The sequence below is a fragment of the Coptis chinensis genome, chromosome 6, assembly GCF_015680905.1.
Source record: "Coptis chinensis isolate HL-2020 chromosome 6, ASM1568090v1, whole genome shotgun sequence".
Lineage (NCBI taxonomy): Eukaryota > Viridiplantae > Streptophyta > Magnoliopsida > Ranunculales > Ranunculaceae > Coptis > Coptis chinensis.
Window position 1 is genome coordinate 1,487,398 of NC_141461.1, and position 15,018 is coordinate 1,502,415.

General features: G+C 36.7%; 2 protein-coding genes and 1 long non-coding RNA gene across 5 annotated transcripts; all 3 read right to left on the bottom strand.

The window, feature by feature from the left end:
- Window positions 1-179: 179 nt before the first annotated feature.
- On the bottom strand, window positions 180-2,068 carry LOC147490573 (uncharacterized). The gene has a single exon (XM_086566870.1). It carries the CDS (start codon window positions 1,981-1,983, stop codon window positions 535-537), a length of 1,449 nt encoding a protein of 482 aa, XP_086422996.1. The 5' UTR covers window positions 1,984-2,068; the 3' UTR covers window positions 180-534.
- A 1,020-nt stretch (window positions 2,069-3,088) lies between these two features.
- Window positions 3,089-6,538, bottom strand: LOC147490574 (uncharacterized). The gene is made up of 3 exons (XR_015199284.1): window positions 6,281-6,538; window positions 5,124-5,219; window positions 3,089-3,351 (listed from the first exon to the last, which is right to left on the bottom strand). It is a non-coding gene; the product is annotated as an uncharacterized LOC147490574 (long non-coding RNA).
- Window positions 6,539-8,784: 2,246 nt separating this feature from the next.
- On the bottom strand, window positions 8,785-10,846 carry LOC147490575 (rust resistance kinase Lr10-like). 3 transcript variants are annotated; one of them, XM_086566874.1, is made up of 4 exons: window positions 10,331-10,846; window positions 9,965-10,142; window positions 9,786-9,863; window positions 8,785-9,686 (listed from the first exon to the last, which is right to left on the bottom strand). In XM_086566874.1, the coding sequence occupies exons 2-4, from the start codon at window positions 10,071-10,073 to the stop codon at window positions 8,803-8,805; spliced, it is 1,071 nt and encodes a 356-aa protein (XP_086423000.1). In that variant the 5' UTR covers window positions 10,074-10,142; window positions 10,331-10,846; the 3' UTR covers window positions 8,785-8,802. The 3 variants fall into 3 exon arrangements, with proteins under 3 accessions (XP_086423000.1, XP_086422999.1, XP_086422998.1); XM_086566873.1 differs by having other exon boundaries at window positions 10,253-10,846; XM_086566872.1 differs by having other exon boundaries at window positions 8,788-9,686; window positions 9,965-10,846.
- Between the last annotated feature and the right edge of the window lie 4,172 nt (window positions 10,847-15,018).

The window sequence follows — 15,018 nt, forward strand, 5'->3', positions numbered from 1 at the left end:
TGCAGCTTTTGTTCCGTTTTGGGCCCACTCAGAATTTCCACTGTTCATACTCAAAAGCAATATTGAATCATATCTCCTAAGCAGTCCTGAAGCATCTCAAAAAGTTGAAGCGCTGTCGGTAGCTTAGAAAAGTGAGAACCTAGTAAATAAAATGCTTCAATAATTACTAAATGAAAGACTTCTTCCAAGATATATTTGTTATTCTCATCCAAAACTCAAGTCATTCTCATTTCTCAACATAATGACAGAAATGTTTAAAATGTTCTCAACCATGAAAAAGTCCTATAGATAACATATAGAAAATAAAACAATTATAGCGTACCCGAAGAATATAATATTTCAAGTACAACTCAACAACTTAAGTAACACTTGTCGACACAAGCCAACTTTTGTTATATATATATATATATAAATATAAAATATTAATGTCCACCGGATAGTGAGATAACTCAGAGCTGATCGATACCAAACATAGAATGTTTTTTTTTATAGTTTTACTGACACTATTATTATTCAAAATTAGTATATTAAAAATCAAAGAGGTGGCTTCACAACCTTGACATCAGGATTTAAAGCACCAGCTTGTCTCGGGTCCACACCAACAGTGGTAACCGCCGTTGGATAAGAAGAAGTCATCACTACTCCACTTGGTGGTGGTGGTGGCGCAGTATAGTAGACTTGCCTTCCCGCACTATCAAACGCCACTTGTGTACTATACCCACCTGTTTCTCCCATCATCATTTTCGTGATTTGAGGCAGTGCCTGTACTTGTTGTGGTTGCTGCTGCATCTGTTGCTGCTGAAGCACTGGTGGTGGTGGTGGGCCCATACTATACACCGGTTGTTCCCTGTAAACATCCGGTACACCTCTTTGTTGCACTCCTACTCCTACTCCATAATAACCCTGACCACCACCCATTTGTCCGGTAACCTGTCGCACATTCATCGCCGGAGTATTATACCTTCCCGCCACCGCCGGTGGCGGAACAATATACACCGGTTGCTGTTGGTTTTGCTGTATCTGACTTTCTACTCCGGGAACCGGATCTGAATACCCTCCTCCGGTCACTGCCGACATATTTCTATCTTGCCAATAACCACCAGCCGGCATCTGACGTGGCACCGGAACAACCGTCGGAGCTGGTTTTTCCGGCATGAAAAAATCACCTTGAAATCCTCTACCAGCCATATTTAGATTCTCCTCATTTTTCCTAATAAACATAGCTTGTTGTTGTTGTTGTTCCTGATTTGCAATCTGCAGCCTCTGTAACTCCTGTATCTGTCTTTGAATCTCATCATTCCGATCCGAAATATCAGGCAATTTCGGTTCTGAAATCGATAATTCAATCTTCGGATCCGGTAATTTCGGCTTTTCGAAACCGAACAAGAAATCTTGATTCGAAGCAGTAGAACATGGAGACGATGATTGAATACTAGGTACCGAATTCAACGCGTCTACAAACCACTGTTGATTCGGTTTATCACCACCATCAGCTGAAAAACTCGATTGATTTGAATTATTATTACTATTCAAAACAAACAAAAACAGCCTTAATCTAGCTGGTCTAGCACCACCACCACCACCACCACCACCAGTACTAGTACTACGATAAAGACGATCATATTCTAGCATCATATGTTCAAGATCTTCATCATTAGTAACTGAAATCAAAGCATCTAAATCTTCACCTGGTAATTGATATTTGAAACAAATATCGGAATCACTACAAATCGTTGAGAGTTTTGAGATGATGTTTGAGAATTTAATGTTTCGATCCATTGATAAGATTTTCGTATCTCCACCAACGTAAGACAGTTGATTATCGTGTGGTCTCGGGAGGATTTTTCCACCGTAGCTACACATGAATTTCACTTTGTAGTTTGATGATTGTTGTTGTTGTTGTTGTTGGTCATCCCATGATTCAGATCGGGGTGATGAGTCGTGTGAATCGGGGTATGATGACGTGTAAGGATAGTTTTCCATTGTAATTTTAGGGTTTTGGCATTTGAGGAAGAGAGAGTTTTTATTTTCTTGGGTCTCGTTTTTATTATTTTCTTTTGGAAGAAATGAAACACAAGAGATATATGGGAAGCAACAATGATTGGTTTGGGGACCGCGGTGTAATTAAGATCAACGCCACGTATATGCTTTCACGCGTTACGAGATATAATTCTAGTACACCACTCTGTCGACTATCCATTTCAATGAAATACACGTGCAATTCACATCATAATAAGCTGAATCGTAAAGCTCTTTTCTTCTACCAAGTTTAATTCTCTTCTTTCTCCTCCATCAAGAATTAGAGGATTTGTAATGCAAGCCTCCTAGCCACCTCCACGTAGACATTTATTTCCTCTCATTTCACCAAAAAGCAAAGTGAAGCTGTGCAATACAGAGGTGAAAAAAAAATCTCGATGAAATGCGAAATGTTAGATTCCGTTAAGAAGCATTTTGATTGAGACGGAATGTAACATCTCTCAAAACCACCAGTATTGCAAATGCTCTTAGAGACGTAGATCTAAACAAGGCTCAAAATATTGCCGATATATCTGATATATTATCGATATATATTGTTTTTTTATATACCGATATAAATATATTCGATATATTTCAATTGAATATTGATTTTTTTTCTTGATATATATTGTAATTCTCGATATAACGATATATATCAACTGATATATACGATATAAATTGTTAACTTTGACTGATATTATTGATTTTGACCAAATATTGTTAATTTTAACCTATATATTGACAATATTTACAATATAATCAACAATATTTCTAATATATTAATATACAACACAAAATTTTGACTAGTCAATAAAAAAAATAGATATTTCTGATATTTTCAATATATATATCAGTTTTTAGATACATCAAAATATTCACCGAATTTAATATTTTAGAACTTGAATATTAGGAGAAGGAGCTTTAGAATCTGTACTGGAAACAATTCTCAATCATAATAAATGTCAGTGGGAACCACCGAAGAAACTCAAGAAAGCAATTGGGGTGAAAGAAGAAGTCCAAGTTCAAGATAGGGTCAGTGGGTCAGTAATCACTAATATTTCAACACACATCGCAACTGTATTATAGTCTGCAATAAAGAAAGGAGAGGAAATTATTTCATATATGACATAAACCTCTACTACTACAGACTCAATGAAACTTCAAATCCCGTTGATGTAAAAAACATGAAAGAAAAAGAAACATGATCCAGTCCAACAGTAATAATCTCCCTTCCGATTAAGCTGTATATCTCCATCAAGCAGTCCTTAATGGTGGTGAAACCAATATTACACCATCTCCCCTAACAAACAGATACTGAACATTTCGCTTTGTAGTCTGAAACACAAACAAAACAAGAGAGCGAAATCATATTGATGATTAACTTGTTCAAAACATCGAAGGCATAACTAAGATTAAACCATAAAAAAAAAAAAAAAACGTGTAGAGAAGTATATGCAGTTTGCCTAGATTTCTCTTTTCCATCACATGCTATGTACCCATTGTTTTTGAGTCATTTTCTTTCTTTTTAATTGTGAATTTATTTCTTATACTAGAGAGGATCATGTCGTAAAGAATCTCTCATCGCCTAAGTAGATCTTTCTTTTGTCAAACGAAATACCCATATGACGCCAATGAAGGGATCGACCCCACTCAGAGCCTCAGAGTGGTAACGAGGAAGACTACCAAGAGTTGTCGAGTTGAGGCCTGTACTAGATCATATGACACTTAAATGCTCAATGTTGTCAAGTACAATTAATTCAGATAATGCCTGGATCATATATGCTTTCTTTCTTAGGTGTGCAAAATAATTTAATTAAAGCTATTTGATTAGACATTTTAAAGAGCTGTTGATCATAATTAATATATAAATGCAATGAAGCTTGACTTCAGCATGAGCAAACATTCAAGGCAGAAGCTTACGAAAAGGTCTTAACAAGGGAACTATGTGCTCTGCATCAGCAAGTACGCTAATGTAAGAAATGTTACGTAAATTAACTCTACCATGAAAACCTGTTAGACAAGATGTGGAACCTTCTAGGTACAATAAGATCAATGGGTTAACTAGCAAAGAAAAAAAAAGGGTCAATGGGTATTGTAATCCAAAAGCGTTAACATCTCAAGAGTTTCCAGAACTCAGTTTTTGAGCTACTCAAAATTCCAGAAATTTTCAAATCTCTAACTATGGTTATCTCACCAGTATAGCTAATGAAAGAATTTGCAGCAATGTTTATACAAGAATACAGACCTAACATAAGAGAAAAGGTATAGGGCTATATCTGTTATTTCCCTTCCTATTAGGGCATCTCCAATGGAGAGTGTAGATATACACTTCCACCTAGGCTCCACATAGGAGCCACTAGACTTTTACCCCCGCAATTCCACGTTACCATACAGTGTTAGATTTACACCCTAGGTGATGAGCCAATGGAGAGTGATAGCAGTTTGTAAATTAAGTTCACGGGCGTTATATAAAACAATGTACTAGTGTGTTTTCTAAATTCTAATCTAAACGTCATCAGAAATGACATGCCGTCATAAATACAGTACAACTTCCCTCCAGTTTAAAAAGTCAACACGTGGCTTTTTGTTTCTTTTGTGTAATAATACTTATTTTTGGAATTCTTGTCTTGTGGTCTAATGTGACCTAACACAGCAGGAACGCCATTTCGAAAATCGTCTGAATCATTTTAACACACACGTGAGACCAAATAATGCCTGTCTCTTTTAAGTGGTGTGTATCCCAGGGGGGGAATTTCCCAACGAGTTTACAAATTGTTAGCTAACATATACGGTATACATACTCCATTGGGAGTGTCTTTTTTAAGTTGGAGGTGTGAAATTTACCTACTCTACGCTTTACACCTCCCATTGCAGATGCTCTTATGGAGATAATTATCATGTGTTGATATGAAAACCTACCTTACTTACAAACTAAAGAAAATATACATTGTCCAAGTTTAGAATAATTCTAACACTTTGACAGTTTCGTTATCAAACAATATTTATGCAACAAATATTATCTCAAGTAACACCTTCCCTAGGACATTAAACTTGCAACATGGCAATTCAAAACTTATTAACATAGAAATGTGAAAAGAGTGGCATACCCGAATAATCTCCTCATAGGTTTCATCATCTATCTCCACTGTCGTGATAGTTTCTTAAACATCCCCGAGTATCATATTCAAATGCTGGTAATGGGCCTGAAAATTAAAACCAAACCAGTGAAAGCTAGTTAGTAAACCTCAGGAGAGAGAATCATAACACACAAATAATTCATCCCCCCACCGGTAAAGCTTTCACTTCGACATAAGTTCCCACGCTGCTTCTTTCATGTGTTCCTTATAAGAACCAATGATGAATGCACATAAGGAGTAAGGGAGGGAGCTGGTGAGAAGACAACTCGCCAATTTTATAAAGTAAAACAATACACAGCAAAAAAAAGAGGCCAAACATACTTATAAACTCAGCAGCTGATCTAACAAAGGTCTTTCAAATGCATAACCCCTCCTCTCTATTTCACAAGACTTCCAACACCATATGAAAAGCTTTATTTTGGGCTTTGGAGGATAGTATGCTAAACCAAAGCCGGTTTATCTCTAAGAACAAAATGAACTAGTGATGCCCAAAAGCAATATAAAGGTAGTCAAGTGAGCGGAGCGAACGTTCTGGGCCGAGTGGGGGGTATGTGGACAAAAAGTCATTTGGTTGGTTTCTGTCAGTCCTCATTCCTCATCTCTTCTCTTTGTCCCTCTCCCTCTCCCTCTCCGTTCACGCCCCCACTGCATATCAGTACGCTGTCGAGAGTCGAGAGTCGAGACCATACAGGAGTAAGGCTGTTCATTGCAACTTTCAATCACTAGATAATTTTATCCATTCCATAATTATATTTAATCCATTTAAAGGAAATGGTCAAACACAAAATCTTTGCCTTGGATCCGTCTATTACCCTAAAACCACACAAAGATAAACTCCACGACAGATCTACCCAAGCATAAACCCCATGGCTTACATCCTAGACTAGGTACAACACATTCCCTATACTAAACATTTATATAGGACTAGCTAAACTCAAACAACTTCCTTCCCGAGCAAAAATCAATGAGATAAACAAACAAACAAACGGGAAAAGTATAAAGTAGACGGACCAAACTTGATATGGAGGAAGGAATGCATTCAACCTTATCTCAATGCACAAGCACACACAAATAACCACAGCGACATATCATATATACTCAAAAAGTTGGTGGAATCCATAACTTACCAAGCACAAACTCATGTATAGGAATAGTTCTCCATCTGCGCGCGTTAGAGAAGAGCAGAAGAAGAGGAGTTGAAATGAATTTATTTCGTGGCTCTCTTTTTTCGAGTTTTTCTTCTTCGGAAATGTGGATTGTCGTTATGAAACACACGTGCAGTTCACATGTTGGCACTGTGTCATGGTGTGTTCGGTCCATGAAATGCTAGAACAAGTGAACAACCAACCTTGTTGCTGATCTGCAGGTCCTACATTCTGCTTCATAGTTAGTTACCCACAGACCCTGAACAAGTACACCAACTATTTGCTTACCATGAACAACAAAAGTACACCAACTATTTTTTTGTTTTTCATTAACGTAAGTTAAGCAAGCCGACTAGCAAAGTGGGTAAAATTTTGCCAACATCAAAGAGTCACTGATCTTATTTAAAATAGGTTTAAAAAAAAATATAAAATTGTACACCCCAATTAACGGCTAATTTTATATCAATTTAGAGTTGGTTATTATATTTAAGGTCAACTACCAATTACATAAAAGATGCATATAATTAGAGCATACAATCGGAATTATAACAAATTTAGGCACTTTATTAAATGCCCAAGTCTTATCTCAAAATTAGGGTTTGGCCTCCAAACTTTAACGGTAAATTAGAATTTGGTCATAAGAGTAAATGTGTCAATATATAAAATATGGATGTGCAACCGTCAATTTTGACCTAAATACAAATAAACGATCAATAGGTGACCCACTGCAAATTATCCAATTGAAAAATAGCCCAAAAGCCAAATAGCCTATATATATTGGCTACGTTGAGATACAGAAAATGACATATCTAATTAACATACGCAATTCTATCTCCTATACAATGAACTAAAAACTGATTTTATGAGGATGTGATCTCCACAAAAAATCAGCTTCTTTGAACATGTCTAACCCTACCAAAGGTTGTGTTTAAGTTAGAAATTTATCTGACGGTCCAGAATTTTAACACTCTTTTGACAAGACTAGACACATCCGATTGAGCTAATTTTTTGTGGAGATACTATTCATAATATGAAGGTAATATCTACCAAAAATCAACCCTTAGAGCATTGTGCAAGTCCGCAAATGAGCGACCATTCAATTTGAAGAACTCCGTACTTTCTGTATTTTTATAGAAGTTTAGAGCATAGTACAAAATATCCCGATATATCGCGATATTTGGGGATATCTATCTATATTTCAGAAAAAGATATTTAAATATCACGATATGTTTAGAGATATATACGACTGCAAATATCAGTTATATTTCGTTAATATTTGCGATATTTGTGATATTTATGGATATTTGGCGATATTTTGTATATATAACAATTTTATTTAATATTTACTATTATATTTCAAATAAATATAAATAATGTATCATGATATATCAATAAATATCCACAATATCTATGATATTTGTCGATATTTTGGATATATCCACGATATTTGCATGTGAAACAATGTCAAATATTCCCAAAGAGGGGGATATATCCACGATACATATCCAGAAATTGAATATCGATAAATATCTATATCCTGATATTTTGTACTATGGTTTAGAGTATTGATTGTTATGGTATGATTCGACTTCCCTTCCATATCCATACATTAACATGTTGGTATCAAATGGGGCGAAGGAATCTCAATGGCCCACGTCCCCTTCTAGCATATCTACCACTTTCCTCATGGAAGGCCGCCTCGAAGGTTCAAACTGGATACACCATAATCCTACCATTTCCAATTTCATTGCAATCTCTTCCTCCTCTTTACCTTGGCATTCATGCCATTTTGAACCTCCTCCATCACCATATGTGTTACGTACATGATCTTGAGAAGACCCACTTAGGGAAGTACATCTCACTTGTCTTGCTAACATCAACCTCAAAATTCCTCCTCTTCCCCGCCATCTCTAACACAACCATTCCAAAGCTATAGACATCGGACTTATCGTCCTTTGGACCAAACTTTGTTGTATGCGGATAAAAGAAAAACAATAGAAAAAGGACGACGAATAGCGTGTAATAACCAAGGCGCGGATTAGGTCAGTCTTAAGGAAAGATTTAGCCCTTTCAATGGTGCGAGGAAAGGCTGGCGGTGGCGTCTTTCCTCACGAGGATTCAATGGTTAACAGCGGTCTAACTTTTGCACTAGAATAGACTACCCTCTAGAACAGCAATATAACTCTCTCTGGCGGGGACGACGGGAAGAAGAGAAGAAGAAGAAGAAAGCAATCAAAGACTTATCTGTTTCGTGTAGGTAAGAGAAGGGTGTATCACGACTTCAACTTCTGTTTCGCTGGTGTGTATGGAGGCAGCACGATTTCTGTAGCTGTGTTTATGTCAACTCCAGCCGAAACTCTACTAGACTAAATGCCCAAGCCCACGACACGGCTCGGTGCGGGGCGGGCGGGTGGCTTTGGGTGAGTCCTCCCTCCTAACACAAAAGCCTTTGTACCCTAAGGGCACGCCCTTATGCTAGAGGTTCACCTCAAATACCTCACTAGCTAGTGGTGGTTCATCAATGTGGGACTAAACAACACACAAGTATTTGAAATACACATGAAGATTCCAACAAACTTCTCATACCACATTTCTGGTGGAGCGTAGCCTGGAGTGCCTGTACCATGTGTCATTGAGATGTGACTATTCTCTTTGTTCAAAGCCATTGCCAACCCAAAATCTGACACCTTTGGCTGAAATTTGTCATCTAAAAGGATATTATGCGGCTTAATATCACAATGTAGTATTCTATTTCGACATTCCTCGTGGAGATAAGCAAGTCCTTTGGCTGTTCCAATGGCAATGTCAAATAGTTGACTCCAAGTCAAAGTCATTATTCCTGGTACATCTTGAGGTGACGATGTGTTTTTGGATTGACCTTTGTTCATATGCTTCTTTTGGAGAATGTATTTTTCTAGAGAACCATTCACCAGGTACTCGTAAATAAGAGCTATTCTAAAATGATCAAAGCAATACCCAAGAAGCCGAACTAAATGATTGTGGTGTATGCAGCCGATCGTGAAGACCTCATTGAGGAACTGAGTCTCGATCTGATTAGTAGTCTCATCGAGGACTTTAACAGCAATGATGAAGCCATTGGGAAGTTGGCCTTTAAAAACTGAACCAAAGCCTCCTTGGCCAATCTTTTGAGAGAAGTTATCGGTGTACTTCTTGAGTTGCTTGTAGGAAAATCTGGTTGGCCTTTCTAAAGTGTAGTTGTGCAAGAAAGTCTCTATTGAAGCTGGAGTTGTACCGTTGTCCCGCTCAAAGTAGCGCTGCAACTCATGATCATCTGTGCTTCTAAAACGACTATGTTTCTTATGCCTTCGTTTGTATGAAATGTACAAGGCACATAGAAATATGAATGCTGCTCCGGTCAACCCAATCCCTTTTTTCACACAAAGAAATAGATCAGTAACTGTATTATAGATCCAAACCAAATGAATCTCTCATGTTAAAGAACAACTTGAACCTGTTATTAACTTACCTAAAATAAGTCGAATCGTCTTGTTGTGAGGTTTGCTTGGAAAATTCATTCCTACAGCATTAAGAATAACAGGATCCCCTTCAAAACAACAATAAAAACTACATTAATCAACCAGAGGATCGGATCAACATGACAATCTTGAATCTAAAAAAATAAATAATCACTTCCTGATTACTTACCATCAGTGCAATTGTGTTTGTGAACCCCATCACTACAAAAGCAATTCAACTCAATATTAGCCTTCCTTTCTTGATTCAAATACCCACATCTTCCGACATCATTTTCCATACATGAATTACAATCTTCATCCCAACTAACCTCAAATCCTTCTTGAAGCACTCTTCGCAAATTCCCAACCTTACCAAGATTACCATAGATAGTAACTGGAATATTAACTCTAAATAGACTACAATAATCAACATGATCAAGAAACCCATCATAATAAAAACAAAAATTACTAGTCTCACCACACTCCAAACAAGGAGACTTGATCATTTTACCCAGAGTATCTTTATCAGGTTCTTTAGTACAATTTAAAAAAATACCTCTCCTATAACCAGAAGTGCTATGAAAAGTATCTGTCATGGCCCAATTTTGTGTTTCACCTGAATTTGGCAATAAACCAGTATAAGAAGAAATAGTACCACAACCAAAAAAAGATGTGTCAACAATTCTTATTAATTTATTGGTGTAGACTTCATTTGTAAGGTTTTGTAACAATTTGAACTTCCTGTGTGTCTCTTCAACTGTGATATAAACTGAGCTGTTTTCACATGTTATCGTTCTGTCTACACCACTACAAAGTGGGCTTCTTCCAAAAGGAAATTTTAAGATTGAGTTTCCACATGTTGATGGTGCACACTGGTTGTAGTAGTCGGTTGAGTTGGTGGCCGAGTAAATGGGATGGAAGAAAGTTGAGAAGAAGAATAAGAATTGCAATATATGGTGTAGTGCAATCTTCATTTTTGTCAAAAAAAAGTTCTCTGTCTTTCTTTTGGTGGACACTTATTTTCAAGGGGAGGGGATGCATATATTGCCGGGAATATTCAAAAGTTAAAGCTCGACTTGGACTTTTGGCACCAAGTATCGGTTGACTTCAATGTTTTGAAAACTGAACTGGTGATCGAACCGATTTTTTTGTTAAAATGGTTTAACCAGATTCAACCATAGTTCGACTCAGTCAGACTGATTGATGTTTATTTAGCCAATTTTTTAATAATTATAATAACAAAATGAATAAATACATATTTTATTTTAATATTATTTTGTATAACAAAATGAATTTCTTATACAAAAAACACATAATAGTATGTTGGTTTGGAGAGGTGCTAAGTTTAATTCCTATATTATTAATTTTTCAAAAAAAAAAAAAAAAAAATTATAATAAAAATGATCTGGTTTAGAACCGGTTCAACCACGGTTTAAACTTAGACCGAGAGTCTAATAAAAAACTCAAGGAGGGTCAACCACCGGTCCGGTTTTCTAAACACTGCTTGACTTGTGAATTCTTGTACTGTATTCAGTGATTTCTAAACACTGCTTTACTTGTGAATTCTTGTACTGTATTCAGTGATGTCATTATCCTGGACCCATAAAGCTAGGCGATTTTCCAAACACTGCTTGAATTGTGAATTCTTGTACTGTGTTGAGTGATTTCTAAACACTGCTTGACTTGTGAATTCTTGTACTGTATTTAGTGATGTCATTATCCTGGAACCATAAAGCTAGGCAGCTAGTCCATTCTAGTGTTGTCAAAATAGCCCTTAAGCCCTCCGCCCGATCCGGCCCATGGGCTGAAAAAGCCCTCAAAACAAAGCCCACATTGATTTGAGGATAGGCATTTCGCCCCTCAAACATGAAGGGAGGGAGGTGGGCCTAGACTTCAAATTTTAAGCCCGGCCCACAACCCGACCCTAATTAGGCCCTCATTCAGCCCTGCAATAAGCCCTCATCTATAATTACCTATTTACCTTATTACCATATTAAAATTTTGTTTTACTTAAAATACCCTTAAAGTTATAATATCTACCCTTTTAGAAATTGGGTAAAGTTGTCATTGTACTTAATATAAAAAGTACTAAACAACAAACCCTATTTTCCCAGCCCCTCATTTTCACCATGGTTGCCGACAGGTTGAATCTCTCAAGATTAGTTTTCTCATGTCACTACATTTAATAAAGTGAATATTTTTTTCACTACTCTTAAATCCAAAACAAAAGGAAAAGAACAAATAAAAAGAGTACTGTTTAATAAATGTTACTGTCGTAAAATGGGGATTTCGACTGTGTAAACCACCCCTCCCCCTTTAATGGATTGGTAAGAAGAAATACTACTTGACTTGGCGGCTATATGTAGATACTTCTTTATCCAATAAAAGATTTAAAAAAAAATGAGAAGTGACATTAACAAGTTTACACTTATCATATGTACTCGAGTTTACATTATCATAAGTTTACACGTAAAGATTTCTATATGTTGAGATGTTAGTCCCACATGGGATATGTTAAGCCATGCATAAAAGTATATGATTCATGGGGCCTCTCCACTTATCATCAATTGGTTATAAGTTGGATGCCCATTTAAGAGTATACCTTTATTAGTATGCAATCGAAAGCCTGAGTAGGCCCATTGCTTACACTATAGGGTCACCCCTAGCGCCTCGCAGCTAACGTCGCCTTGGGTTGAGTATGGAAGTGAAAAGAAAAGATCTGACTATGGACCCAAACCAAATGTGGCAAATATTTATTTTTATTTTATTTTTCTTTCTTTTGGGGGAGGGGTAGTATTTGAGACGGGAGTTGGTATAAGGCTAGATTTTTGTACTCGAGTCTGGTACACCGAATTATGCAATTACTCGTATAAATATCAATTTTGTCTAATTACATATATAATGTGCTTTTGTAAAATGCATATGCAACAAACTTTTACGAGCATGTAACCCTCACCCTTACTTTGTAGAGCGTAGCTAAGTGAAGCCGGTCCGAACCGCCCTTTGTAAAGTTTTTTTTCGAATCGAGGATGTTGGAAGGACCACGGATCTTTCGGTCCTTGGGTCGTCGAAGAGCTTTCTGATAAGTTAGCTAACATGTTTGGTATAGAAAAATCGAGAGATGCTCAACCGTGTGCTCTAGGGATGCAAATGGTGCGATAAAAGTACTTTGGAGATGAACCTTTTAGGTAAGGTGTCGGATTTTATTTGCAATATATTGTTTATGTTTCTATGAATTCAATATCGAAGCCGCATTTCTCTTGTGAATCTCCATTCTCAACTCGGACAAAGGTTATTTCACTTGTATCATTGCAGCGAAGTTCGCAAAACCGCATAAAAAAGACCGACGATTCTAATGGATTTAGGCGGTGATAACAAAGGAAGGTAGTGAAAGAAAGCTCAATTGTTTAAATGTAAAGTTAAATTATTCAAGACTCAGTCTTGGATCATTCTTCTTCCTAGAGTAGTGGGACAAACTGTTTGATTCATTTTTGAATGTCCGAGGTTGTCCCTTAGGGTAGATACGTTATGAAATTTCTAATGAAAGTCGAACTTTGAACTACTACAATTTGAATTTGGCTATGTCATTGGCCATTTTATTCGAAGAATCCATCCAAATACGAGTCATTAAATATTTTGCAGAAGGTTTATCACAGGGTTGCAGACCGAGGGAAGTGGATTCAACTCTTCTTTTAAGAGGGGGCCTTTAAGCATTGTTGCTTAAGATGAGAAAGATTACTTTGTTATGGATTCCTTTTAATTTTTGTGGTCTAATATAGAATTCCAATATGTTATATTATGAAACTCAGTATATACCGCACTCTGCTAGAATTGTTACTGTTTTTTCTCTTTTCTAATGGACACCTCACGCTTAGCACATGCATGTACTGAATCCCCAATCCTTTGCTTGTTGTCAACTGCTTGAGCTTACTCTCTATTTGACCTGCACAGATCTAGGAGAGAGACCAAAAGCGCTAAGGGGCGCTACACTAAGGCTGTGCAAGAGATGGAGGAAATAGAAATCCGAGTATTCCATTTTTGTTTGTTCGTGCCAGTCTTTAGCAAACTTATAGGCAGAGGGACTTCGACCAAGAATTGAGAGCAGAAGCCGGCAAGAAGAAAGGAAGAATGGCTACTTTAGCAAATCAAAAGCGAGCACCTACGACTAAGGGGAGTGAAATGTCGACCACATCTGGAGTGAGGGAGAAAATCAACCTAGTTTTGATTTATTTTAATTGGTGAAAAGGGAACATGTATGGCTCGGGCTTCTGAGCCTTCAGTGCACATCATTACTCGTGTGATTGTATGGTATTAGAGTTGGTATCCTATAGTGGTAGAGTTGGTATCCAGGAAAATGGGGTGTTTCAGCCAGAAGCGAATGAGGATGAGTTTTAGCTATGTTGGGTCCAGTTTAATATATGAGTCTTACCTTTTTAATTTATGAAAAGGAATTTGAAGTTTGTTTTCTTAGTGCACTCAAAAAATTAATGGAATTTTTTTTATTTATTATTATTATCTTTTTTGGCAATGTTTGATAGTTTATTGTACATTTTGAAATTTGTTGGGAAAATGGAAATGTAGTACGTAGGCAGGCTGTGTAAATTTTGTTACGCAGGTTCGGTTTTTAAGTGGAAGAATGCTACTAGTATTATTATTAATATATATATATATATATATATATTCCATGGTTTGGCATAAACCGTAGTGTTTAGTATAACTATATACTACGTATTATAACACATACACTAATATAAACCATGGTTTCAATAGCTTATATGCCACGGTTCTGTTGACAACCGTGGTATATCATGGACATACAAACCACGGTTCTTTGAAAAACCGTGGTATCCGTTAAACATATATACCACAGTTTTGCTATTATTATATACCACACCACCTATTGTCACGGTTGTATAACAGTGGTAAATATATTTATACCACACTTAAAAACAGTGGTATAAGTGTCATTCTATAGTAGTGAGACCACATTTTTCTTAAAAGGCATGTATATTGTCGTTGACTCATTGTGCTGCATGTTCAGGTATGCCTTGAAGTCATGACCTGATTGCTGAATCATGACAGTGGATGGGGCCATAAACCACTTGAGACTTAAACTATGTATTTGTTCCTCATTTTGTATGGTTGGATCCCAAACATTATACATGTATTTGTAACCATAAATCAACACTCTATTTTGGGTCTAAGTGTTTGTATTGTAGTATGGGATAAGATCAGTATTTCAAT